Source organism: Thalassophryne amazonica, chromosome 7, assembly GCF_902500255.1.
Source record: "Thalassophryne amazonica chromosome 7, fThaAma1.1, whole genome shotgun sequence".
Taxonomy (NCBI): Eukaryota; Metazoa; Chordata; class Actinopteri; order Batrachoidiformes; family Batrachoididae; genus Thalassophryne; species Thalassophryne amazonica.
The window spans coordinates 82,903,658-82,931,205 of NC_047109.1; the positions used below are offsets into that span (position 1 = coordinate 82,903,658).

The 27,548-nt window shown below is 41.3% G+C and overlaps 1 protein-coding gene across 1 annotated transcript in view; it reads right to left on the bottom strand.

The window, feature by feature from the left end:
- Positions 1-27,548, bottom strand: part of adam22 (ADAM metallopeptidase domain 22) — a 250,775-nt gene that overhangs the window by 216,408 nt on the left and 6,819 nt on the right. The window contains exon 3 of the mRNA XM_034174816.1: positions 14,171-14,247. Coding sequence (XP_034030707.1) covers positions 14,171-14,247 — 77 coding nt within the window. The remainder of the gene's footprint in view (positions 1-14,170; positions 14,248-27,548) is intronic.

Sequence of the window (27,548 nt, forward strand, 5' to 3'; positions counted from 1 at the left end):
GCGTGCGTGCCTAACAAGCTGCAGAAAGCATTTTGAGCCATCTAAAAAGGTAATTATTTGACTTGTTTACATCGTCAAGGCTTGATAAAACAGTTGCGTGTTTTTCCTTCTTGTCTGCAGCTGTTACAGTATTTATTCCTATGTTTATAACAGATTTAACTTCTTGTTATAATCGTTCAGACGAGCTGTGCTCTGGTGCGATCCGCTGACGTCACCACTTGTCCTGTTCACTGCTTGCTTACTCCAATCAACTTGTCCAAGTCCAGCAATTGCTCCAGAGGCTGTGGTGCTGGTGTGAATAGTGATGCCGAAAGGCCCGAGTGCACTTCATTTATGACCACAATGCAGATGCCATGCATGCACAACACGTGCGCAATGCATTGTCAATTCTTCTGTAATACCTCCGTGATAACTGCAATACGTCGATCCATTTGCTCAATACATGCGTTATACATCCGTCATCCGTCATCTGTCATTTTTGGCCACTTTTGTGTGGATGACAACAAGCGCCCAACATTTGTATACTCAATTCATGCGTAATTAATCCCCTCCCCAGTGGGACCGGGCCTTTAGAAGCTAAAAGAAGTGTATATATATATATATATACGAGGGCTGTCCGTAAAGTATAGGTCCTTTTTATTTTTTTCTAAAACTATATGGATTTCATTCATATGTTTTTACGTCAGACATGCTTGAACCCTCGTGCGCATGCGTGAGTTTTTCCACGCCTGTAGGTGACGTCATTCGCCTGTGAGCACTCCTTGTGGGAGTCGTCCAGCCCTCGTCGGAATTCCTTTGTCTGAGAAGTTGCTGAGAGACTGGCGCTTCGTTTGATCAAAATTTTTTCTAAACCTGTGAGACACATCGAAGTGGACATGGTTCGAAAAATTAAGCTGGTCTTCAGTGAAAATTTTAACAGCTGATGAGAGATTTTGAGGTGATTTAGTCGCTTTAAGGACTTTTCACGGTGCAAGACGTCGCGCTGCGCTCTCAGGCAGCGTCATCAGCCTGTTTCAAGCTTAAAACCTCCACATTTCAGGCTCTATTGATCCAGGACGTCGTGAGAGAACAGAGAAGTTTCAGAAGAAGTCGGTTTCAGCATTTTATCCGGATATTCCACTGTTAAAGGAGATTTTTTAATGAATGTGCAGGCGGATTGCAGCGTCGGCTCGCAGCCGCCGCGACACTCCGCCACAGGAAAAACACCTCTGTTGGAAGCCTTGAGGACAAGTTGGAACATCTCCAGCTGATAAACAATTTCTCATATACTCACTCCACTGAAAGCCATCAAAAGCCAACTGGATTTTACAAATGGTTATCAACACGGAGGTGTTTTTCCTGTGCCGCCGCGCCGCATCGGTTGCGTCCCGACGTGCGGACCCGTCCGCACGTCTTTCATTAAAAAAATCTCCTTTAACAGTGGAATATCCGGATAAAATGCTGAAACCGACTTCTTCTGAAACTTCTCTGTTCTCTCACGACGTCCTGGATCAATAGAGCCTGAAATGTGGAGGTTTTAAGCTTGAAACAGGCTGATGACGCTGCCTGAGAGCGCAGCGCGACGTCTCGCACCGTGAAAAGTCCTTAAAGCGACAGAATCACCTCAAAATCTCTCATCAGCTGTTAAAATTTTCACTGAAAACCAGCTTAATTTTTTGGACCATGTCCACTTCGATGTGTCTCACAGGTTTAGAAAAAATTTTGATCAAACAAAGCGCCAGTCTCTCAGCAACTTCTCAGACAAAGGAATTCCGACGAGGGGCTGGACGACTCCTCCCACAAGGAGTGCTCACAGGCGAATGACGTCACGGACAGGCATGGAAAAACTCACGCATGCGCACGAGGGTGCAAGCATGTCTGACGTAAAAACATATGAATGAAATCCATATAGTTTTTGAAAAAAATAAAAAGGACCTATACTTTACGGACAGCCCTCGTATATATATATATATATATATATATATATATATATATATATATATATATATATATATATATATATATATATATATATACGAGGTCTATATTAAAAGTATCCGACCTTATTATTTTTTTCAAAAACCATATGGATTTGAATCACGTGTGATTGCGTCAGACAAGCTGAACCCTCGTGCGCATGCGTGAGATTTTCCACGCCTGTTGGTTGCGTCATTCACCTGTGAGCAGGCTTTGAGTGAGGAGTGGTCCACCCCTCGGCGGATTTTCATTGTCAGGAAATGGCAGAATGATTTGGGCTTTTTTTCCATCAGAATTTTTTCAGAAACTGTTAGAGACTGGCAGCTGGAAACCATTCGAAAAATTAATCTGGCTTTCGGTGAAAATTTTACAGGCTTCACAGAGAATAAGGACTGTTACTACAGCTTTAAGGATGGCTTTAAGGACGCTCGGGGCGCCATCGAGAGCCACAAACCACCGGATCATTTCTAAACGGATGGCTCTGTGGAGCCGGACCATCGTGTGCAGGGTCTCTGGTTATCACAAGAGCTGGACATCAACCATCCATCCATCCATCCATTTTTTTCCGCTTTATCCGGAGTCGGGTCGCGGGGGCAGCAGCTCAAGCAAAGCCGCCCAGACCTCCCGATCCACACACACCTCCCCCACTCCTCTGGGGGAACCCCAAGGCGTTCCCAAGCCAGCCAAGAGATGTAGTCCCTCCAGCGTGTCCTGGGTCTTCCCCAGGGCCTCCTCCCAGTGGGACGTGCCCGGAACACCTCTCCAGCGAGGCGTCCAGGGAGCATCCGGAAAAGATGCCCGAGCCACCTCAACTGACTCCTTTCGACGTGGAGGAGCAGCGGCTCGACTCCGAGCTCCTCCCGAGTGACCAGAACCTCCATGACCAGTAAAAGATCAAGGACCGAGATGTCGCCCGGTATGGCGGAGCCGGGGTCCCACCCTAGAGCAAGGCCTGGAGTTGGGGCTCGCGCGCGAGCGCCTGGTGGTCGGGCCTTAGCCCATGGATCCCGGCCGGGCACAGCCCGAAAGAGTGACGTGGGCCCGCCCTCCTGTGGGTTCACCACCTGCAGAGGGGGCCATGGGGGTCGGGTGCAGAGAGGATTGGGTGGCGGTCGAGGGCGGGTGGCCCGGCGGCCCGGTCCATGCTCACAGCCCCTGGCTGTTGGGACGTGGAGACATCAACCATTTCCGGCAGATTTCACTTTTAACAAGAGATTTTGTCATGGAAAACCGAGCGGAGGCTTCGTGCGTCACGACCGATTTGCTGATGGAGCCAGACAAAGGAACACCTCCGTTTTGGTCTCACAGGACAGCTTTGAGATGACGTTCAGACAGCTGTCGGTGGTTTTTCCATCAAGTGATTATCCGAGAAATTGTGGATGTGCCTGGACATGCCAGAACATGTCCCGTGAGGCTTCATCACGGCGTTGCTGTGCGCCATGTGACACCGCCGCAACGCGCGGAATTCCTCCACACGTCTGTCTCAATGTGCCGAAAAAGTGCTGATGTCCATGTCTTTTCACAATTCCTGTGCTAGTCAGACAACGTCCCGGATAAAACACAGCGTCCAGTTTGGAAATGAACGGCACATTCCACTGTTACAGGAGTTTTTGTCATGGAAAGAAGAGCGGAGGCTTCGCACGTTGCGGCAGTGCCGCATGGCGCACAGCAACGCCGTGATGAAGCCTCACAGGACATGTTCTGGCATGTCCAGGCACATCCACAATTTCTCGGATAATCACTCGATGGAAAAACCACTGACAGCTGTCTGAACGCCATCTCAAAGCCGTCCTGTGAGACCAAAATGGAGGAGTTCCTTTGTCTCACTCCATCAGCAAATCGGTCGTGACGCGCGAAGCCTCCACTCGGCTTTCCATGACAAAATCTCTTGTTAAAAGTGAAATCTGCCGGAAAATAGTTGATGTCCAGCTCTTGTGATAACCAGAGAAGTGCAGACGATGGTTCAGCTCCACAGAGCCATCCGTTTAGAAATGATCCGGTGGCTTGTGGCTCTCGATGGCGGCACGGAGCGCGGCGCGCCGAGTGTCCTTAAAGCCGTCCTTAAAGCTGTAGTAACAGTCCTTATTCTCCGTAAAATTTTCACCGAAAGCCAGATAAATTGTTCTAATGGTTCCAGGTGCCAGTCTCTAACAGTTTATGAAAAAATTCTAATGAAAAAAAGCCCAAATCATTCCGCCATTCCTGACAATGAAAATCCGCCGAGGGGGTGGACCACTCCTCACTCAAAGCCTGCTCACAGGCGAATGACGCAACAAAACTCACGCATGCGCACGAGGTTCAAGCTTGTCTGACGCAATCACATGTGATTCAATCCATATGGTTTTTGAAAAAAAATATAAGGTTGGATACTTTTCTAATAGACCTCGTATATATATATATATATATATATGTGTGTGTGTGTGTGTGTGTGTGTGTGTGTGTGTGTGTGTAAACAATTTTAATGATTAACTGCCATCAAAAAAATTGTTTCTGTCAATTAAGTAGGCATTGTCATGTTACTTCTTCTGAAAACTATAGCTGGCACAGAAAGAAACCACAGTCCAATAAATGTCGGCTCCATTTAGCTGAAACATATTCCACTTGGATGCACATTGCTTGGGTAGTATCTCACTGGGTGCCACTGTTGGAGAGCAGTTGGAGATGCGAATTAGCAATGAAACACGTGAATGAGTGACAGTTTCGCAGTTCATATCTCACTGAAGTGGCCATTCACAGCAGAAATGGATGACAAGTTTGCACACAGTGTTCAGCTCTTATTAACATACTATTATCCATGTGAATAGACTGTGGAAATTCCCCCTGACTGTATCCAGTAATTACAAAATGAATAATAAATAAAAGCGAATAATAATAATAGTCTACAGTAGCTCCACAGATGGAGGAAGGACTGGAACAAAAGTGTGTACAGCACACTCACAGACTTGCAGAATGATCAAATCAAATCAAATCAATTTATTTATATAGCGCCAAATTCACAACAAAACAGTTGCCCAAGGCGCTTTATATTGTAAGGCACAGCCATACATAATTACGGAAAAACCCCAACGGTCAAACGACCCCCTGTGACAAGCAAGGCAGAATGATTCCCTACATTCCTCCTTCTGTGTCCTGTTCACATTCTCGCTTATATGATCCTTTTCTTCTCACTCCAAGATCCACATGCAGCACTTGTCCACTTCTGGACCAGCCTTCTCTCTGTGACGCAGCAATGTCCAGCAGCACTTTGAGGGTGTGCATCCTTTGATTTGATTTATTCAGCAATATCATAGTAAGTCTCTTTGGCTGTTCCATTGTTTTTCACTCGGGGTCTCCACAGCAGATTCGAGGTGGATCTGCATCTTGATCTAGCATGGATCAACATCCTCCTCCCTTCTTTCTCCTACGTTTTGGTTTCTGATGGACAGATGATGTCACATTTCCATGGCACGGCATTTAGCAGAAAAATTTTCCAGTTCAAAGACACATAATGTGCGCTGTGGGAGAGCTGGATTTGAGCAGAGTGTGTCATTTAATGAAAACCTGTCATCATATTTCCTCACCGATCATGCGTTGTCCTCACAATAAGTACATCAAACAAGTCCTATTGCACGTCCTCAGACAGCGAGAGAGACAGAAAGAGGGAGAGCGCAAAATGACACAACACTGTGCGCTGCTCCTCAAGAATTGTGCTCCTCAATTAAAAAAAAAGAAAAAAATAACATTGAATGCATAAGTTCATAAAGCTCAAAAAAGAGTACTGATGTCTGCTACAACAGTGGCCAGGCTGGCAGCAGCTCGGCCACTTCCAGAAGCGACTGTTCCTCTCCGATCATCTTGGCTATTTTGGCGTGCACAGTTCTTTCACAAATATTTCACTTTAGGAGTCCCATTGAATGCATTCAGAGGGCTGCACGACACCAGCGATGGCTCTGGGAGCATACTGGGAGGACCCTTGTAGCCTCGCCAACTTTGAACAGTTTAAGATCTAGGCTTTATTCTTGCAACACCCTGCCAGTGAAGCAAGGGAAGAGCACCACCCAGCATACAGCACACAAAATCGAGCAATTTCCTTCACAATTGCTGTTCGCAAGCTGTCGCAGCTCAGTGACATAGGAAACATATACATAGGAAACAAGCTACCTGAAAACATTATTGGTAAAGCTGTCAGTCAGCGATCACTGCACAGATGAGCAATAACAGAAGCCTCTCAGGAAAGACGTGAGTGGAAATCGCAGGAAGAAGCGCGTGGGATGGAAACTGGTAATGTGTCCTAATGGGATCCAGAAAACTGAGATTGGGACGGAGACAGGATTGCAGCCTCACAAAGTCTGGACTTACATAAAGCAAAGCATCCCTATCCCTAAACCACAATAACAGCCACCACTTACACACATACTGTAGCTCAAACTTTAAGAAATGAAATGATAAATGTCAAACGGTTCAGTGCTTGATTCCACATGGTCCCTCATTTAAAATGTCAAACTGTCAAACAGAGTTGTGTTAATGCTTGTTGTTAATGCTACAACCTCACTACTTCTTTTCTTTCGGCTGTTCCCGTTAGGGGTCGCCACAGCAGATCAATCGTTTCCATCTCACCCTGTCCTCTGTATCTTCCTCTGTCACACCATCCACCTGCATGCCCTCCCTCAACACATCCATGAACCTCCTCTTTGGCCTCCCTCTTCTCCTCCTGCCTGGTGGCTCTATCCTCAGCATCCTTCTCCCTATATACCCTGGGTCCCTCCTCTGCACATGTCCAAACCATCTCAATCTCGCCTCTCTGACTTTGTCTCCAAACCGTCCCGCCTTAGCTGTCCCTCTGATATGTTCATTCATGCCATCCCCTCATTACCCCATCCCCGTAGAGACGGTGCCTGCTCCCAGACTACCAATAACCAGCAAAAATCTATTTAAGCATAAAAATTCAAAAGAAAAATAATATAGCACCTTCAACTGCACCACAGACTAAAACAGTTAAATGTGGTCTATTAAACATTAGGTCTCTCTCTTCTAAGTCCCTGTTGGTAAATGATATAATAATTGATCAACATATTGATTTATTCTGCCTAACAGAAACCTGGTTACAGCAGGATGAATATGTTAGTTTAAATGAGTCAACACCCCCGAGTCACACTAACTGTCAGAATGCTCGTAGCACGGGCCGGGGTGGAGGATTAGCAGCAATCTTCCATTCCAGCTTATTAATTAATCCAAAACCCAGACAGAGCTTTAATTCATTTGAAAGCTTGTCTCTTAGTCTTGTCCATCCAAATTGGAAGTCCCAAAAACCAGTTTTATTTGTTATTATCTATCGTCCACCTGGTCGTTACTGTGAGTTTCTCTGTGAATTTTCAGACCTTTTGTCTGACTTAGTGCTTAGCTCAGATAAGATAATTATAGTGGGCGATTTTAACATCCACACAGATGCTGAGAATGACAGCCTCAACACTGCATTTAATCTATTATTAGACTCTATTGGCTTTGCTCAAAAAGTAAATGAGTCCACCCACCACTTTAATCATATCTTAGATCTTGTTCTGACTTATGGTATGGAAATAGAAGACTTAACAGTATTCCCTGATAACTCCCTTCTGTCTGATCATTTCTTAATAACATTTACATTTACTCTGATGGACTACCCAGCAGTGGGGAATAAGTTTCATTACACTAGAAGTCTTTCAGAAAGCGCTGTAACTAGGTTTAAGGATATGATTCCTTCTTTATGTTCTCTAATGCCATATACCAACACAGTGCAGAGTAGCTACCTAAACTCTGTAAGGGAGATAGAGTATCTCGTCAATAGTTTTACATCCTCATTGAAGACAACTTTGGATGCTGTAGCTCCTCTGAAAAAGAGAGCTTTAAATCAGAAGTGTCTGACTCCGTGGTATAACTCACAAACTCGTAGCTTAAAGCAGATAACCCGTAAGTTGGAGAGGAAATGGCGTCTCACTAATTTAGAAGATCTTCACTTAGCCTGGAAAAAGAGTCTGTTGCTCTATAAAAAAGCCCTTCGTAAAGCTAGGACATCTTTCTACTCATCACTAATTGAAGAAAATAAGAACAACCCCAGGTTTCTTTTCAGCACTGTAGCCAGGCTGACAAAGAGTCAGAGCTCTATTGAGCTGAGTATTCCATTAACTTTAACTAGTAATGACTTCATGACTTTCTTTGCTAACAAAATTTTAACTATTAGAGAAAAAATTACTCATAACCATCCCAAAGACGTATCGTTATCTTTGGCTGCTTTCAGTGATGCCGGTATTTGGTTAGACTCTTTCTCTCCGATTGTTCTGTCTGAGTTATTCTCATTAGTTACTTCATCCAAACCATCAACATGTTTATTAGACCCCATTCCTACCAGGCTGCTCAAGGAAGCCCTACCATTATTTAATGCTTCGATCTTAAATATGATCAATCTATCTTTGTTAGTTGGCTATGTACCACAGGCTTTTAAGGTGGCAGTAATTAAACCATTACTTAAAAAGCCATCACTTGACCCAGCTATCTTAGCTAATTATAGGCCAATCTCCAACCTTCCTTTTCTCTCAAAAATTCTTGAAAGGGTAGTTGTAAAACAGCTAACTGATCATCTGCAGAGGAATGGTCTATTTGAAGAGTTTCAGTCAGGTTTTAGAATTCATCATAGTACAGAAACAGCATTAGTGAAGGTTACAAATGATCTTCTTATGGCCTCGGACAGTGGACTCATCTCTGTGCTTGTTCTGTTAGATCTCAGTGCTGCTTTTGATACTGTTGACCATAAAATTTTATTACAGAGATTAGAGCATGCCATAGGTATTAAAGGCACTGCGCTGCGGTGGTTTGAATCATATTTGTCTAATAGATTACAATTTGTTCATGTAAATGGGGAATCTTCTTCACAGACTAAAGTTAATTATGGAGTTCCACAAGGTTCTGTGCTAGGACCAATTTTATTCACTTTATACATGCTTCCCTTAGGCAGTATTATTAGACGGTATTGCTTAAATTTTCATTGTTACGCAGATGATACCCAGCTTTATCTATCCATGAAGCCAGAGGACACACACCAATTAGCTAAACTGCAGGATTGTCTTACAGACATAAAGACATGGATGACCTCTAATTTCCTGCTTTTAAACTCAGATAAAACTGAAGTTATTGTACTTGGCCCCACAAATCTTAGAAACATGGTGTCTAACCAGATCCTTACTCTGGATGGCATTACCCTGACCTCTAGTAATACTGTGAGAAATCTTGGAGTCATTTTTGATCAGGATATGTCATTCAAAGTGCATATTAAACAAATATGTAGGACTGCTTTTTTGCATTTACGCAATATCTCTAAAATCAGAAAGGTCTTGTCTCAGAGTGATGCTGAAAAACTAATTCATGCATTTATTTCCTCTAGGCTGGACTATTGTAATTCATTATTATCAGGTTGTCCTAAAAGTTCCCTAAAAAGCCTTCAGTTAATTCAAAATGCTGCAGCTAGAGTACTGACGGGGACTAGAAGGAGAGAGCATATCTCACCCATATTGGCCTCTCTTCATTGGCTTCCTGTTAATTCTAGAATAGAATTTAAAATTCTTCTTCTTACTTATAAGGTTTTGAATAATCAGGTCCCATCTTATCTTAGGGACCTCGTAGTACCATATTACCCCAATAGAGCGCTTCGCTCTCAGACTGCAGGCTTACTTGTAGTTCCTAGGGTTTGTAAGAGTAGAATGGGAGGCAGAGCCTTCAGCTTTCAGGCTCCTCTCCTGTGGAACCAGCTCCCAATTCAGATCAGGGAGACAGACACCCTCTCTACTTTTAAGATTAGGCTTAAAACTTTCCTTTTTGCTAAAGCTTATAGTTAGGGCTGGATCAGGTGACCCTGAACCATCCCTTAGTTATGCTGCTATAGACGTAGACTGCTGGGGGGTTCCCATGATGCACTGTTTCTTTTTCTTTTTGCTCTGTATGCACCACTCTGCATTTAATCATTAGTGATCGATCTCTGCTCCCCTCCACAGCATGTCTTTTTCCTGGTTCTCTCCCTCAGCCCCAACCAGTCCCAGCAGAAGACTGCCCCTCCCTGAGCCTGGTTCTGCTGGAGGTTTCTTCCTGTTAAAAGGGAGTTTTTCCTTCCCACTGTAGCCAAGTGCTTGCTCACAGGGGGTCGTTTTGACCGTTGGGGTTTTACATAATTATTGTATGGCCTTGCCTTACAATATAAAGCGCCTTGGGGCAACTGTTTGTTGTGATTTGGCGCTATATAAAAAAAATTGATTGATTGATTGATTGTCCATTCTTGTCACTCCCAAAGAGAATCTCAACATCTTCTGCTCTGCCACCTCCAGCTCTGCCTCCTGTCTTTTTGTTAGTACCATCGTCTCTAAGCCGTACAACATAGCTGATCTCACTACTGTCTTGTAAACTTTCCCCTTCACTCTTGCTGATATTCTTCGGTCACAAATCACTCCTGCCACTTTTCTCCCCCCACTCCACCCTGCCTGGACTCTCTTCTTCACCTCTCTACCACACTCTCCATTACTTTGAACAGTTGACCCCAAATATTTACTTTTACAACCTCACTACTTACTCAACTCATTCACTATCCCAACTTAAAAAAGACAGCGTGGACAATATTCTCCATTTTGAGTTTGGCTCAAATGTATATATTTGCAGTGGTTCATATTCAGCAGGCATTTCAGTTTGGTAATGGCTTTCACAATGTTATATATATTTTACGTTGAATAGAAAAAAATGCCAGAATGCTAAAACGTAAGGATTTAAAACAGAAAATATATTTTTACTTTATTTTATGAACTGCTTTGAATGTGCCATGGCGATAATAATAATAACAACAATATTAATAATAAAAAATGAAAGATTTCTACTGTAATGTGTAATGAATTTGTATTTGTTAAAACATAGTTAAAATATTAGTATAGAAAAAAATATTCCGGAACTGGGATTGAAGTCAAGAAATCAGCACTGGTACCAACATCAAGATTTCATAAAGAGTCAGTGTTAAATATGTTTCTTTCAACTAATTGAAATGTAGAAGGGAAGTGATTTTTTACATGTAGGGAATAATTTGGCACAAAAATCAAAACTATAGAACATCTGTTTGTAGAGGGGGCATGCTGAGGTGGAGGTGGGGGACGTGTAAAACGTAATGGGTCATAAATCACAGGGAAAAAAAATTCCTGGTGTAAAAGCAATTTCCACTAAAATGTTTATTTTATTCCAATGTTTAGTCAAGAAATATTGGAGATGTGTTATAAACAGTGAGTGCTATAAACAGCGTACAATTCAGTGATGACTGCTACCAATGGTCAAACCATAAGCTGATGAAAATGTGTGTTAAAACGTGTGTGAAACATAAATTTTGTTTCACGTGTCTGTCTATATGCAGATGCAACAATCATACTCTGGTGAGGGCGTCACGCACTGAGGTGCAGAGACACATTGTGAAAATGTGGGATTTCCTGTGATGTAATGTCGTTCTCAGTAGGGGAGTGAGTTCCGCTGTGACGAGCACGCAGCATCACTCCGGTGGTGTGATGAGCTCACGCCCTCGCTATTATCGGACAAAATTAGATAAATATTCAGCATCTCAACGCGTGACACATGGACAGAAAAACAAGACAGAAAAATGGAACTGTTTGGTCCCAAGATGTCTAAAATGGATATTTTAAAGTATGACAAGTAAAGTCAAAGACAGAGACATAAAGTAAGACAAAAGAAACATGATGATGATGAGGAAAAGTCAGATTTGCCCACTTTCCATCAGCAGTAGTGTGATCAATATCAAAGCCTGACTGGGCAGCGCTCCAGCTTTTACCGTAAAGCACTTGTTATGATGGATCCTATAAATCACACACACATTAACTTATGCAAACAAACAGAATCGAGCTGAGAATGAAAACTGACAGATTGCAACCCAGCAATTAGTGGTTTGAAATCCAACTGGCTCAATCTCAAAAGCTGTTAAACTATTATAACAAACTGATAATTGGATTCGATTTTTTTTTTTTTTTTTTTTTTTGTAATTTGTGATTCTTTCCCCCTCACGTAACTAATCTAACTAACTCCTTAGTCATTTTTGTGCACTTTTTTGAAGTGTCAAATGCAATGAAATTGAATTAAGAGCAAAATATGAGACACACTGCAACACAATGTGAACTGAACTGTGACAACAATAACAATATATTTCATTCACACAAATGGTCCACCTTGTATACACCAATCAGGAATTATTTGTCATCGTGTTTGTTGTCCTGTGTTCACTTGTAAATGTGGACAATTGTGTTTCATTTGTGTTCTATATTTTCAATTTTGCAAGATGTTTTTGATGCAACCACCTGTTGATGAATTAATGCACCAGCAAATGCAAAAAAAAAAAAAAAAACACACACAAATCTGCCAACACCTGCATCAATTCAACAACTGGCAGTTGCATCAAAATGTGTCCAATTAAATGAAAAAAAAAACAGTTGCACAAAGAAAACACAAACAAATATAACCTACTGCACACTATTTCATTTGATAACAGATCTGCTGCAAATTCACACAACACACCAGATGCATTGCAAACTCCACAACACCATGGAAGCACTAACAACACAAAAAGAGGTTTCTGTCTGGAGGACTTTAACTGATGGACCATTCAGTGCAGCGCGACGGATGGTATGATAATAATGTATAAATAAAATAATATAATATATAAATATGTGCAATATCTCATACACTAAATGTGCAATATTTAACAAAACATTTGCAATAATTATTAATGATGTTTGAAACTGCAATATGTATCCTCACAAGGTACTAGCTGGTCATTTTTAACTTTGCAATTCACAGTGTTTTACCCCCGTCACGCAGACTGGCATTGGACTTATAAATTGGCACACATCCAAATGGTGTCAGATTTCATTTCCAAAACGTTCTGACAGCCATCTGCAGAAGTCGGCCATCTGATTTTGACAGTGGGTCAAAATCAGCTGATGGCCCAGAGTGTGACGCATGTGTTCAATAATTCTCCGGGCGCCGTCGAGATGGGACACCAATCTGACGGAGATTCATGTGTAATCTGACGGTGATCTGACTGCAATTTACATATTCTGACAGCATCAAAACAGCATTTGAAATGATCTGATCGTAGTTGACTGAGCTCTGAGATCAATAGGTCACAGCAAAGTCTGCTGACATGTTGTTCCACATTTGTCCACCTCCACTGGACCCCGACCAGGGAGGGCGAAGGAAATGTTGGTCATGTAGTAACGTATATGGTACTGTGCGCGCGTCAGAGGCTCAGTGCAGCACCCAGCAACGCAGCTGAACCGGGATGTCACCACTGTAATGTAGATATTATTACACGTTACGCACGTATTATTACACATTCTGCTCCCAAGTCTGTAGCAGGTATGATGTGTGGTGAGTGAGTGAGTGAGTGAGTGACAGCTCCAGTGTCGGTGCCGTCTGACAGCACTCTGTGTCATCTGACTGTTGTCTGAAATATGTTTGGGCTGCATTCTGGAGGTGTGCACGAGGCAATCCGGATGCGTTCGGGCCACAGCTGACCACGTCCCTGCGTCAGATTATGGCAGTATTTGCTGTGTCAGAATGGCTCCTCCACATTCTTACTATGTGTGATGGGGGCTTCATTTTGTACATCTATCTATATATACAATGCATATTGTTTTTGTTCTGCCTTTGTGTTTTTCTATGTTATTTCCACTATTATGTTTTATATATTTTGCCTTGTTATTATTAAGAATCTTTGTGACTCTGAGAAACGCACAAGAATTCCAATGCAAGATGTAGAAAAGTGTGCTGTGATCTGATGATTCCACATTTCAAATTGTTTTTGGAAATCATGAACGTCGTGTCCTCAGACAAAAGAGGCAAAAGAGGTGATTGTTTATACTTAAATGCACTTGTGCAAATGGCAAATAAATGTTATTCTATTCTATTCTGTCTAACTCTACATGTTCAGCAGAGGTGTGTAAATGTATTTATTTTATTAACAATTTATCTCTAACACTAGCCACATTTTCACATTTTATTATTTCATTTGCATTTCAGTGAACAGTCAAAGTCAGTATAGTCCACAAATTTGAACCTGAACCACATTTCACTAAAACAAAAATGATGCTGTCAGATAAAATAAAAATATTATGATGCATTAGGAAGTAAGTAGAGACACAAAGCAGATGGATAATACTGAAGTATTACTCACTGATTCAACTCCACATCCAAAATGAAATTTTGACCAAAAGCATTGACTTGAAAGCTTGCCTGGGCGACATGGTTCACCTAAAGGAGGCAGAGAAGACAAAACATTCACTAATTTTAAAAGGCACTTGTCACTATATTCAGTTCATAAATATATGCAGTGATTTCTACTCTCACTGCTTTCCCAATACCATCAAATTATTATTTTTCCTCAAAATTTTAAATCACAAAAAACATTAAATCTAAACAGCTACATGTCAGAATTTAGATGCAGACTTTAATTAATGTTTAACTGCTGTCACCTTGGTTTTTAGCTACAGTAGTTTATATGAAAACATGTATTGTAAAGTTGTTAGCACACTTGTTAACACCTTGGTCTCTTTCCCACTATGTTTGTATGAATGTCAGCAAGAGATCTGATTTTGATCAAACTAGGCAGATACATTGTGGGCCTATGGAAAGGAAGAAGTTATTATTTTTGGTTAGGATTGGTCACTGATCAAGCTCAAAGCAGAGGTCAAGGTCAAATTTCTGCCACCATACTACTGTATTTTCTGCAGAATAAGTCACTTTTTTTTATAGTTTGGGAGGCCCTGTGGCTTACACCCCGATGCAACTTATACAGTGGTCCCTTGTTTATCGCAGGAGTTACGTTCTAAAAATAGCCCGCAATAGGCGAAATCCGTGAAGTAGTCAGCGTTATTTTTTACAATTATTATAGCCGTTTTAAGGCTGTAAAACCCCTCACTACACACTTTATACACGTTTCTCAATCAGGCATGAACATTTTCTCACTTTTCTCTCGTGTGTAAACACTTTCAAAGTTCAAACCTTAGTAGAAAAATAAGACCAACCTGTTTTCAGGCCCAAACGTTTGTTTGAGAAATAAAAATAGAACGTTTTCCTATAAATAATTATGATGGCTTTTAGAACTAACAAATTTAATTTTAATGATCAACGTACGAGGTTGGACACATAAGAAATTATTAATAGTGACTGGCCAGTATTTCACAGTTCCTCTGACCGCGCCTCTTCGTCCTGGCGCCGCGCCTTTTTCCACTGAGTCACACCTCGGTGCAGGTGTCTTTTTCCGAGTGAAGAACACAGTTATGGGTAGTTGTTGGAGCTCTTTTTTCTTCTGGGCGAGAAGATTCATCTAAACAGACACGCAGAACACAATGCGCGTACTCTCCCTTCGCGGTGCCGCAACCGGCCTGCTTGATGAGGCCACGGAACGCAATGCGCTGTAAAAAAAAAAAAAGCATGCAAAATTGGACTAAAAAATCCACGAAACTGCGAGGCCGCGAAAGGTGAACCGCGTTATAGTGAGGGACCACTGTATACCAAAAAGTCACAAGTTTGTTATTAATAATAGTAATTATAATGACTATTTATAAAGAACTTTCCAAAAAATCAAAACACTAAACAAAATAAAGTCTAACAATAAAAGAACAAATGGCAGTAATAAAAAATGCACTACAACAATACACAAAAATTCCAAATTAAAGCACTCATAACACAGACTAAGCAGCGACTTATACTCCGGTCTGACTTACATATGGTTTATCCTCTTCAAGAAGCATTTTTTTGACTGGCGCAACTTGTACTCTAGAAAATATAGTACTATATAGGAAAATGTCTAATTTTACAGAAATGAGCTCAGATATTTTATTGTGAGTGAACAAATGTTTAAAAATCTGTTTAACATTTTCTTTACATGCCCAATACTTTGAAATATGAACACTTTTCATCTGATGTCTTAATTTACTATTATTGTAACAATATCACTTGTGTAGGTATATTTTTACTATTTAATAATTGCATTGTGTATTTATTGTGTCTTCAGTGTTTTAATGTGTAATTGAAGCTATAGTGACCAGCTGTAAACTGTCCAAATTTGGTGAAATTTTCCTAACCAATGCTAAATATCACACAACTACCCTGTTAACATGCTTTTAAATCATAGATTGTGTTGTCTTTTGTCAAGTAATATCTGAACAAAAACCTTTGGCAACAAATGTCCTGCCAGTTTGGACACCTTAATCTTATTCCCAGCTCTTGTGTGTGATCCAATGCATATGTGTTTCAATGGATGGGCCCATCTGACCATGCAGTGTGGAACAGTGCAGACTGAGACTTAGTGTTTTCACAATCACATCAACTGATTCTACGCCTGTTCAACAAGCCTGTGTAACGGGGCATTACGTGCAAGTGAGCGAAAATGGAAGCAGCCTGTGTGTGACCGTCACTGCCAGGTTAACAGAAAGTGGTCACTTATCCCTGTGGATGAAATATAAACTCCACACTGAGTGATTCCATCCAGTTTTTCACTCCAACTGACTTCTTGCTGCACAATGGTCTGACAGTGGACATTGAGAGAGTGATAGAAGCCCTTAACGGTGAACACCAGGTTAACAGCTAAACTGATCTCATTTTCCACAGTGCAAAAGACTTTGATGAATGCAGTAAAAAGGACTTATTGTATTTTTAAGCTTTGTGAACATCTGACGACACTGTGGTTGATGAATTTCAGTCTCACGGGGGTTTTTTTGTTGTTGTTGTTTGTGCTCCCGTGATGAAATGAGTCAAATTTTCATGACGGGCTTTTTTTTAACTCACTATTACTAACCCTACTCCTACCCCCAACCCTAACCTTAACCTAATCTTACTCCTTCCCCCCACTCTAACCATAACCACCCCCGACCCCCCCGCTTCACTGTTAATTTCGTGCAGCCATCATGGAATGAATTAGAATGAATTCATGCTGCCGTGTTTCATGAAAGTACATCCCAGTTTCCTTGAACCGAGTTACAACCCCAGTTCCAATGAAGTTGGGACGTTGTGTAAAGTGTAAATAAAAACAAAATACGATTTGCAAATCCTCTTCAGCCTATATTCGATTGAATACACCACAAAGACAAGATATTTAATGTTCAAACTGACAAACTTTATTGTTTTTGTGCAAATATTTGCTCATTTTGAAATGGATGCCTGCAACACGTTTCAAAAAAGCTGGGACAGTGGTATGTTTACCACTGTGTTACATCACCTTTCCTTCTAACAACACTCAATAAGCATTTGGGAACTGAGGACACTAATTGTTGAAACTTTGCAGGTGGGAGTCTTTCCCATTCTTGCTTGATGTATGACTTCAGTTGTTCGACAGTCCAGGGTCTCTGTTGTATTTTGCGCGTCATAATACACAACACATTTTCAATGGGCAACAGGTCTGGACTCCAGGCAGGCCAGTCTAGTACCCGCACTCTTTTACTACGAAGCCAACGCTGTTGTAACACGTGCAGAATGTGGCTTGGCATTGTCTTGCTGAAATAAGCAGGGACGTCCCTGAAAAAGACGTTGCTTGGATGGCAGCATGTGTTGCTCCAAAACCTGGAGGTACCTTTCAGCATTGATGGTGCTATCACAGATGTGTAAGTTGCCCATGCCATGGGCACTAACACAACCCTCATGCCATCACAGATGCTGGCTTTTGAACTTTGCGCTGGTAACAATCTGGATGGACTTTTTCCTCTTTTGTCCAGAGGACACAACGTCCATGATTTACAAAAACAATTTGAAATGTGGACTCATCAGACTACAGCACACTTTTCCACTTTGCGTCTGTCCATTTCAAATGAGCTTGGGCCCAGAAAAGGCGACGGCATTTCTGGATGTTATTGATGTATGGCTTTTGCCTTGCATGGTAGAGTTTTAACTTGCACTTGTAGATGTAGTGACGAACTGCGTTAACTGACAATGGTTGTCTGAAGTGTTCCTGAGCCCATGCGGTAAGATCCTTTACACAATGATGTTGGTTTTTAATGCAGTGCCGTCTGAGGGACTGAAGGTCACAGGCATTCATTGCTGGTTTTCGGCCTTGCCACTAACGTGTAGAAAGTTCTTCAGATTTTCTGAATCTTCTGATTACATTATGGACTGTAGATGATGGAATCCCTAAATTCCTTGCAACTGAACATTGATAAACATTGTTCTTAAACTATTGGACTATTTTTTTAACACAGTTGTTCACAAAGTGGTGATCTTTGCCTCATCTTTGCTTGTGAACGGCTGAGTCTTTTGGGGATGAACCCTTTTATACCCAGTCATGACACTAACTGTTTCCAATTAACCTGTTCACCTGTGGAATGTTTCCAAAAAGGTGTTCTTTGAAGATTCATCAACTTTCCCAGTCTTGTGTTGCCCCCCCAACTTCCTCCGGAAAGGGGAATGTTGCTGGGGGGGAGGAGGTGGGTGAGGGGAGGGAACAGAGCATGCTTCAGTCCTGTGAAAAGCAGTTTATTGTCTTTGTGAGTTGAGATAAGAAACAGCCAATGTTCCCCAGGCCGAAACAAATCCCTCTGGAGGAAAGCAGTTGGGCAATTTGAGCTTCAGGCTTGATAAGCCTGTAATGTTATGGTTTGAGCAGTGAAAAACACTTTTTAACAGTTCCACTTGCACAACCAAATCCCAATTATGAATTAAGAATATTCCCAATAATGAATTAAGAATATTCACCGGCCTCTGAAATATTCAACTTCATCTGCAAGGCACGCATCTGCTCCAAGATGTCATCCAATTTGCGTCTGAGTTCAAGACTCATCGCAGTCTGAGAATGCACTGCCTTGCCAACCTCGTTAATCATGATGGACAAGCGAGGGGCCGTGGTTCTTGATGCCGCCGTCTTGCCAATTTTCCGGTAGATCAGGGCAGCACATAAGCCAAAAAGTACCAGCCCTGCTACCATAAGACCAAAAATGAATAAATCCTTGGCGTCCTCAATGGAGAAAGGCGCCAAGCATGCAACACGCCAGGAACTCCAGGAGTCGAGAACATAGCCCGCAGGATACATTCCCTCTGGGCAGGTAGGATCCCCCAGTCCTGACCTTCTTGTAGAAAAAATGGTGTCAATAGCATTCAGAGACCAACTGATCAATTCCATGGTTAATCCAATAGCAGTCCAATAGATCCAGAATCCAGTATAATCTGAGGAATTCACAGTCTGGTGAAGTAGGGACTTGAAGGCTAAAAGCAGAGAACAGAGATAAGGGAGAGTGGAAGAGATGCGACCGCCCTCGTCGGAGTCTCAAGCTTAAAGGTCAATGGGTGTTCCAGCTTCCTCCCATATCCAAAGACATGCATGTTAGGTGAACTGGAAAGTTTAAAATGACTGTAGGTGTGGGTGCATGTGTGACTGTTTGTCTGTCTATATGTGGCCATGCGATAGACTGGCGTACTGTCCAGGGTGTACCCCGCCTCACGCCCTATGACTGCTGGGATATGCTCCAGCCCCACCATGACCCTTTAATGGAATAAGTGTATGTAGAAAATGAATGTAAGTTGACTTTTTTGGCTTATGTTCACCAAAACTTCTCAAACGAAGAAACAGTCAAGACCATGCCGCACATTTGAGCAGCTTTTGTCACCATCTAGCAAGCAATGTGAGCATTTTCGGGCTTCTGCACATTTCCTACTTGAAGCCCAAAATTCAGTTAATAAAATAAGGCATTTTTAAATGTCAGAAATGCATGTTTTTTTGTTTTTATGTTTGTTTTTTTGTTTTTGTTTTTTGTTTTTGTTGGGTTTTTTTTTGCCGGGAAGAGCTTTAACGTCCTAGTATTAAGGTATAAAAATTTAAATTGTGAGAGTGTTACGGTTTTTGAGTTTTAGGACATGGAAGGTTTTGCAACATGGACGAACAGAAGGACAGACAGAAGGACAGCAATTTCCCCCGACAAGCACACCTTACAGCTACAAAACAAAAATAAATCCTTTTACATCTGGTTTTGCTTTAAAAACTAGCATCCTTTGAGTGTTTTTAACCATACTGAACCAGTTATTCTGTGTGGACATTTTATGCTCATCAGAAATTATTTGAATTATTTGAATGTGATGATTGCATACATGTGCTGCGTGTGATCGATATGGATGGAGGAGGGTCTGACTCATTGCACATTGGGCGCATATGGTATGAGTTTCACTATACACCCCCCGAGGTCAGTGAGAGATCCCGACAATTATTCCAACCCAAGTCCAAAGGACTCCCAGAAATGAGCTGAAGCCCCTTCACCCCCGCCCCACATCATTTCATGGTGGAAGGAGGAAGGAGGAGCATGCCATGTTTTTAATTTCATGAGACGCCTCTTTGCTCACCCCAGATGACCTTAAGTCCCTGGTGGCTACATGCTCTATTGTTTACACATGCATCAATGCATGCATTCTATAAGAGGTGAGAGGGTGAATGTCAGGCAATCCCTTTCCTTCAAATGGACTCGAATCTGACAAACTGAATCCACAGGAGGAGATACCGACTGTGTTTCACGAAAGTACATCCCAGTTTCCTTGAACCAAGTTACAACCCCAGTTCCAATGAAGTTGGGATGTTGTGTAAACTGTAAATAAAAACAGAAAACAATGATTTACAATCCTCTTTCAATCCTCTTCAATCTATATTCAATTGAATACATCACAAAGACAAGATATTTAATGTTCAAACTGATAAACTTTATTGTTTTTAAGTCCAAATATTTGCTCATTGTGAAATGGATGCCTGCAACACGTTTCAAAAAAGCTGGGACAGTGGTATTTTTACCACTGTGTTACATCACCTTTCCTTCTAACAAAACTCAATAAGCATTTGGGAACTGAGGACACTAATTGTTGAAGCTTTGTAGGTGGAATTCTTTCCCATTCTTGCTTGATGTACAACTTCAGTTGTTCAACAGTTTGGGGTCTCCGTTGTCATATTTTACACTTCATAATGTGCCACACTGTCTTGCTGAAATAAGCAGGGACGTCCCTGAAAAGACGTTGCTTTGATGCAGCATGTGTTGATCCAAAACCTCGATATACCTTTCAGCATTGATGGTGCCATCACAGATGTGTAAGTTGCCCATGCCATGGGTACTAACACACCCCCATACCATCACAGATGCTGGCTTTTGAACTTTGCACTGGTAACAATCTGAATTGTCTTTTTCCTCTTTTGTCCAGAGGACACGACGTCCATGATTTCCAAAAACAATTTGAAACATGGACTCATCAGACCACAGCACACTTTTCCACTTTGCGTCTGTCCATTTCAAATGAGCTCGGGCCAGAAAAGGCGGCAGCATTTCTGGATGTTGGTAATGTATGACTTTTGCTTTGCATGGTAGAGTTTTAACTTGCACTTATAGATGTAGCGACAAACTGTGTTAACTGACAATGGTTTTCTGAAGTGTTCCTGAGCCCACGCGGTAAGATCCTTTACACAAAGATGTTGGTTTTTAATGCAATGCCGCCTGAGGGATCGAAGGACACGGGCATTCAATGTTGGTTTTTGGCCTTGCCACTTATGTGTAGAAAGTTCTCCAGATTCTCTGAATCTTCTGATTATATTATGGACGTAGATGATGAAATCCCTAATTCCTTGCGATTGAACATTGAGAAACATTGTTCTTAAACTGATGGACTATTTTTCACACAGTTGTTTACAAAGTGGTGATCCTTGCCTAATTTTTGCTTGTGAACGGCTGAGCCTTTTGGGGATGCTCCTTTTATAGCCAATCATGACACTCATCTGTTTCCAATTAGATGTTCTTTGAGCATTCATCAACTTTCCCAGTCTTTTGTTGCCTCATCCCAACTTTTTTGAAATGTGTTGCAGACAGCCATTTCAAAATGAACAAATATTTGCACAAAAACAAAAAAGTCTATCAGTTTGAACATTAAATAACTTGTCTTTGTGGTGTATTCAATTGAATACTGCTTGAAGAGGATTTGCAAATCATTGTATTCTGTTTTTATTTACATTTTACACAACGTCCGAACTTCACTGGAATTGGGGTTGTACGTTGATTTTGGAATTGTAGCAAATCTAACTTTATTTTCAGGATAAGGAGCTGAAACTGCTATCTCCTCATTGCATACATACAGAGTGATTCAAATTACATTTGTGTTTCATCAAAATAACAACAGTACTTTGCTGAACTCATTCAACATGGTTTATGTCAGAGACTGAAAATAGGAGATGCAGCTATTAATACCTTCCTGTGTGTCACACATTTTCAGGACAATTTGACAGGTTTGTTTTTAACGATTTGAACAAAAACAGACAATAGCAGATCACACTTTGCGTAAGTGACATCACGGCTGATTGTGGACTGGTTTCATCTCGAGAGAACAAGAGCCTGAGAAGATAAATCATATCAAACGTTCCACCACACATCCACACATGAATTCAATCCTCACATCACCGTTAGTGTTCTTCTGTATTCCTTTCATTGGCAACAATATTTAGTATTTGATTAATGCTGATGTCACACTGGTTGACTTCTTATTCTTTTGGCTGCTCCCATTAGAGGTCACCAAGCAGATCAATCGTTTCCATCTCACCCTGTCCTCTGTATCTTCCTCTGTCACACCAACCACCCACATGTCCTCCCTCAGCACATCCATAAACCTCCTCTTTGTCCTTCCTCTTCTCCTCCTGTCTGGCGGCTCCATCCTCAGCATCCTTCTCCCTACTGGGTCCCTCCTCTGCACATGTCCAGACCATCTCAATCTTGCATTTCTGACTTTGTCTCCAAACCGTCCCACCTGAGCTGTCCCTCTGATATGTTCATTCCTAATCCTGTCCATCCTCGTCACTGCCAAAGAGAATTTCAATATCTTCAGCTCTGCCACCTCCAGCTCTGCCTTGTGTCGTTTTGTTAGTGCCACTGTATCTAAGCCGTACAACATATCTGGTCTCACTGCTGTCTTGTACAACCCCTGGCAAAAATTATGGAATCACCGGCCTCGGAGGATGTTCATTCAGTTGTTTGATTTTGTAGAAAAAAAAGCAGATCACAGACATGACACAAAACTAAAGTCATTTCAAATGGCAACTTTCTGGCTTTAAGAAACACTATAAGAAATCAAGAAAAAAATTGTGGCAGTCAGTAACGGTTACTTTTTTAGACCAAGCAGAGGGAAAAAAATATGGAATCACTCAATTCTGAGGAAAAAATTATGGAATCATGAAAAACAAAAGAACACTCCAACACATCACTAGTATTTTGTTGCACCACTTCTGGCTTTTATTCTGGCTTTTATAACAGCTTGCAGTCTCTGAGGCATGGACTTAATGAGTGACAAACAGTACTCTTCATCAATCTGGCTCCAACTTTCTCTGATTGCTGTTGCCAGATCAGCTTTGCAGGTTGGAGCCTTGTCATGGACCATTTTCTTCAACTTCCACCAAAGATTTTCAATTGGATTAAGATCCGGACTATTTGCAGGCCATGACATTGACCCTATGTGTCTTTTTGCAAGGAATGTTTTCACAGTTTTTGCTCTATGGCAAGATGCATTATCATCTTGAAAAATGATTTCATCATCCCCAAACATCCTTTCAATAATGGATAAGAAAAGTGTCCAAAATATCAACGTAAACTTGTGCATTTATTGATGATGTAATGACAGCCATCTCCCCAGTGCCTTTACCTGACATGCAGCCCCATATCATCAATGACTGTGGAAATTTACATGTTCTCTTCAGGCAGTCATCTTTATAAATCTCATTGGAACGGCACCAAACTAAAGTTCCAGCATCATCACCTTGCCCAATGCAGATTCGAGATTCATCACTGAATATGACTTTCATCCAGTCATCCACAGTCCACGATTACTTTTCCTTAGCTCACTGTAACCTTGTTTTTTTCTATTTAGGTGTTAATGATGGCTTTCGTTTAGCTTTTCTGTATGTAAATCCCATTTCCTTTAGGCGGTTTCTTACAGTTCGGTCACAGACGTTGACTCCAGTTTCCTCCCATTCGTTCCTCATTTGTTTGTTGTGCATTTTCGATTTTTGAGACATATTGCTTTAAGTTTTCTGTCTTGACGCTTTGATGTCTTCCTTGGTCTACCAGTATGTTTGCCTTTAACAACCTTCCCATGTTGTTTGTATTTGGTCCAGAGTTTAGACACAGCTGACTGTGAACAACCAACATCTTTTGCAACATTGCGTGATGATTTACCCTTTTAAGAGTTTGATAATCCTCTCCTTTGTTTCAATTGACATCTCTCGTGTTGGAGCCATGATTCATGTCAGTCCACTTGGTGCAACAGCTCTCCAAGGTGTGATCACTCCTTTTTAGATGCAGACAAACGAGCAGATCTGATTTGATGCAGGTGTTAGTTTTGGGGATGAAAATTTACAGGGTGATTCCATAATTTATTCTTCAGAATTGAGTGAGTCCAGATTTTTTTCCCTCTGCTTGGTCTAAAAAATTAACCGTTACTGACTGCCACAATTTTTTTTTCTTGATTTCTTATAGTGTTTCTTAAAGCCAGAAAGTTGCCATTTGAAATGACTTTAGTTTTGTGTCATGTCTGTGACCTGCTTTTTTTCTACAAAATTAAACAACTGAATGACCATCCTCCGAGGCCGGTGATTCCATAATTTTTGCCAGGGGTTGTAGACGTTCCCCTTCACTCTTGCTGATATTCTTTGGGCACAAATCACTCCTGCCAACTTTCTCCACCCACCCCACCCTGCCTGCACTTTCTTCTTCACCTCTTTACCACACTCTCCATTACTTTGGACAGTTGACCCCAAGTCTTTAAACTCATCTGCTTTCACCACTTCTACTCAACTGCACTATTCCACTGGGCTCCCTCCCATTCACACCCATGTACTCAGTCTTGCACCTACTGACTTTCATTCTCCTACTCTCCAGAGCACATCTCCATCTCTCCAGGCTAGACTCAACCTGCTCTCTTACTACAGATCACAATGTCATCTGCAAACATCATAGTCCATGGAGACTGCTGTCTGATTTCATCTGTCAACCTGTCCATCACCATTGCAAACAAGAAAGAACTCAGAGCTGATCCTTGGTGTAATACCACCTCCACCTTGAATGAGACTGTCATTCCAACTGTGCATCTCACCACTGTCACAACTTCAAATTTATTTGCTTGATCTTATGGTACTGGAGGGGCTGCAAGTTTAGCACTGCAGATACTGTGTTGTCAACATGGTGCCAATCAAACATAAATGTGCAACTTTACAACTATAAGTTTAATTAAATCATTAACTGGGCAACGGTGTCATGGATGCGGTGTAGCACATGCTCCCAGACTTGACTTATTGAAGTGAGCAGCAGCCTGATGTGTTCCCATTACATCAGCATGATAAACTGTTTTCACACAAGCAAATGTAACAGGCGAATTTCAGGCTAGTGTAAGAGTTTATATTTATTAATTTACACTTCAAATACGTTACTGTGTTAGCTGAAGTGTGCCCTCTTTCAGGAATAAAATTATTAAAGTCCAGAGGTAGGTTGATGAATTTAGCACGAAGCAAAAATAGCATGTCATCATTCTTAAATTTAATTTTACAATGACTATAATCCAGTGTTTGCCATAAAATGTGGTGCAGTCAACAGGTTACCTTACGTGGCATTGTATGGTACCTTGTTCATGTTTTTGTTGTATGCTGACTTTGAGTAGAAAGCGACAAAAAAAAAACACTTAAGATAACATGACATGCATTGTCATGTGTAAACTACAATAGCTAGCTAGTGAGGGAGACCCTTAACCAATAATAAACTGAAAATTACAGGAAGGGAACATATTTTTAAGATCTATCTTTGTCTTATGACTTACCGACAGGTAATGGTTACCATTCTTGCCTCACTAACAAGATAGTGGGTTTGATACCACTAAAGCCCAGTTCCTTTCTGTGTAGCATTTGTACGTTCTGCCTGTGTTTGTGGGTTTCTTCCCACCATCCAGACATGCATTTTTAGGTTACTCTCCCAACAGTGGTCAAAACATTTACTGTCAAAACATTCATCAGAAACCAAAAGCAGGAAAAGGCTGTTGTGGTGCTGTCACCCTATCAGGATGTGATAGCACATACCGGTTTAGCTAACATGATAATCACTGCTACTTTTAACACAACAACACGGTTTCGCCACCTCTGCCTTCAGCTTCTCCTCCCTTTTGGGGAATAGGCTGATACCAAGTATATAATAAAGTCAATCTGGTTTCTCGTAACAGATATGACTCAGACAAATATCTATTTATCTGGCATGATTTGACACAACTCGAGCAAATCTTCTGTGTGGAAAATAGAAACACATGCAGAGTTGTTTTGCAATGCATCTGCTCATTTAAGAATCCACTTAGAAGACTGTGATTTAACAAACCTCCAAATAGTATCTTCAGTCAAAAATACTCAAAAGCTTAAACATAACAGTATATGTGATGACAGGTGGTTCCTGTTAGCATGTTAGCTTATTGGGATGCAGCGCTGTCTGAGGTGTGACAGAGACAAAAGGGTTAACATTTCTCTGCCTGCGACCATCTGTGGTGCTCTACTGGAGCCACGCACACACAAAACAACCAAAAAACAAAAGCTTGACAGGGTTGCACAATACTAATTGACTCATTTGTTGAAAAGAACCCAACAGACTTTCTCTCTGAGTGAACACAGTTACTGTCATTATTGCGCCACGGCATCGGTTATTATTCCAAAGAGGGCCAAATGGCTTGGCCGGGCTGTGTTCTCAAACAATATTGTTGTTCCAGTTGCTATGTGTATTAGTTTTACATCAGACAGCTTTGTGCATAATTTTGATACATTACACATTTTGCGAGAGTACGAACACATTACTTGACCTTGTATTATTCGCCGTGTATTACTCGGCTACATTCAATCAACGGCGCACAGGAGAGCTAAAATGTTTGCAGCCATAAACAACCAAATGTGCAAAAGAACTTTTAATAATTACCAATAAATAATAAAAGAAAAGAACAACAGCCACAAATACACATAACCCTGCAGGAAGACGCACTGAAAATAACACACACACACACACACACAGTGACTCAAAAAGTAACAAAACCCTGGGGGTGAGTGGAACCAAAAACATTATGGTCATAATTAATAAATAGAGAACCACAAAATAACCAAAGACAAACAAATAAAACAAAGGCAGAAAACTAACTTGGAACTCAAAAGTGTAATCAAGTGCAAAACAAGAAAATAACCAGACTAATAAATGAGGACACAGAACTGACATAAAATGACCATAGACAGGGGACAGAACAAAAGGACAACTACACAAAAAGGGCATGGACAGAACATAATGACAATCAACACAGGGGCACAGAGAGGGGGCAAACCACAATACAGGTGTCCTGTCCAGGGTTTACCCTACCTCTGGCCCAATGACCACTGGAATAGACGCCATCATCCCCATGACCACTAATTGGCATAAGTGAGTATAGAAAATGAATGAAAGAATGAATCTAAAAAAAAAATGCTTCATGGGTTAGGTTGTATAGCTTAAACTTAAGAGTATTTTAGCATGAAAAAATGTACGGCTTTATGACTGAATAACTTACAAGAT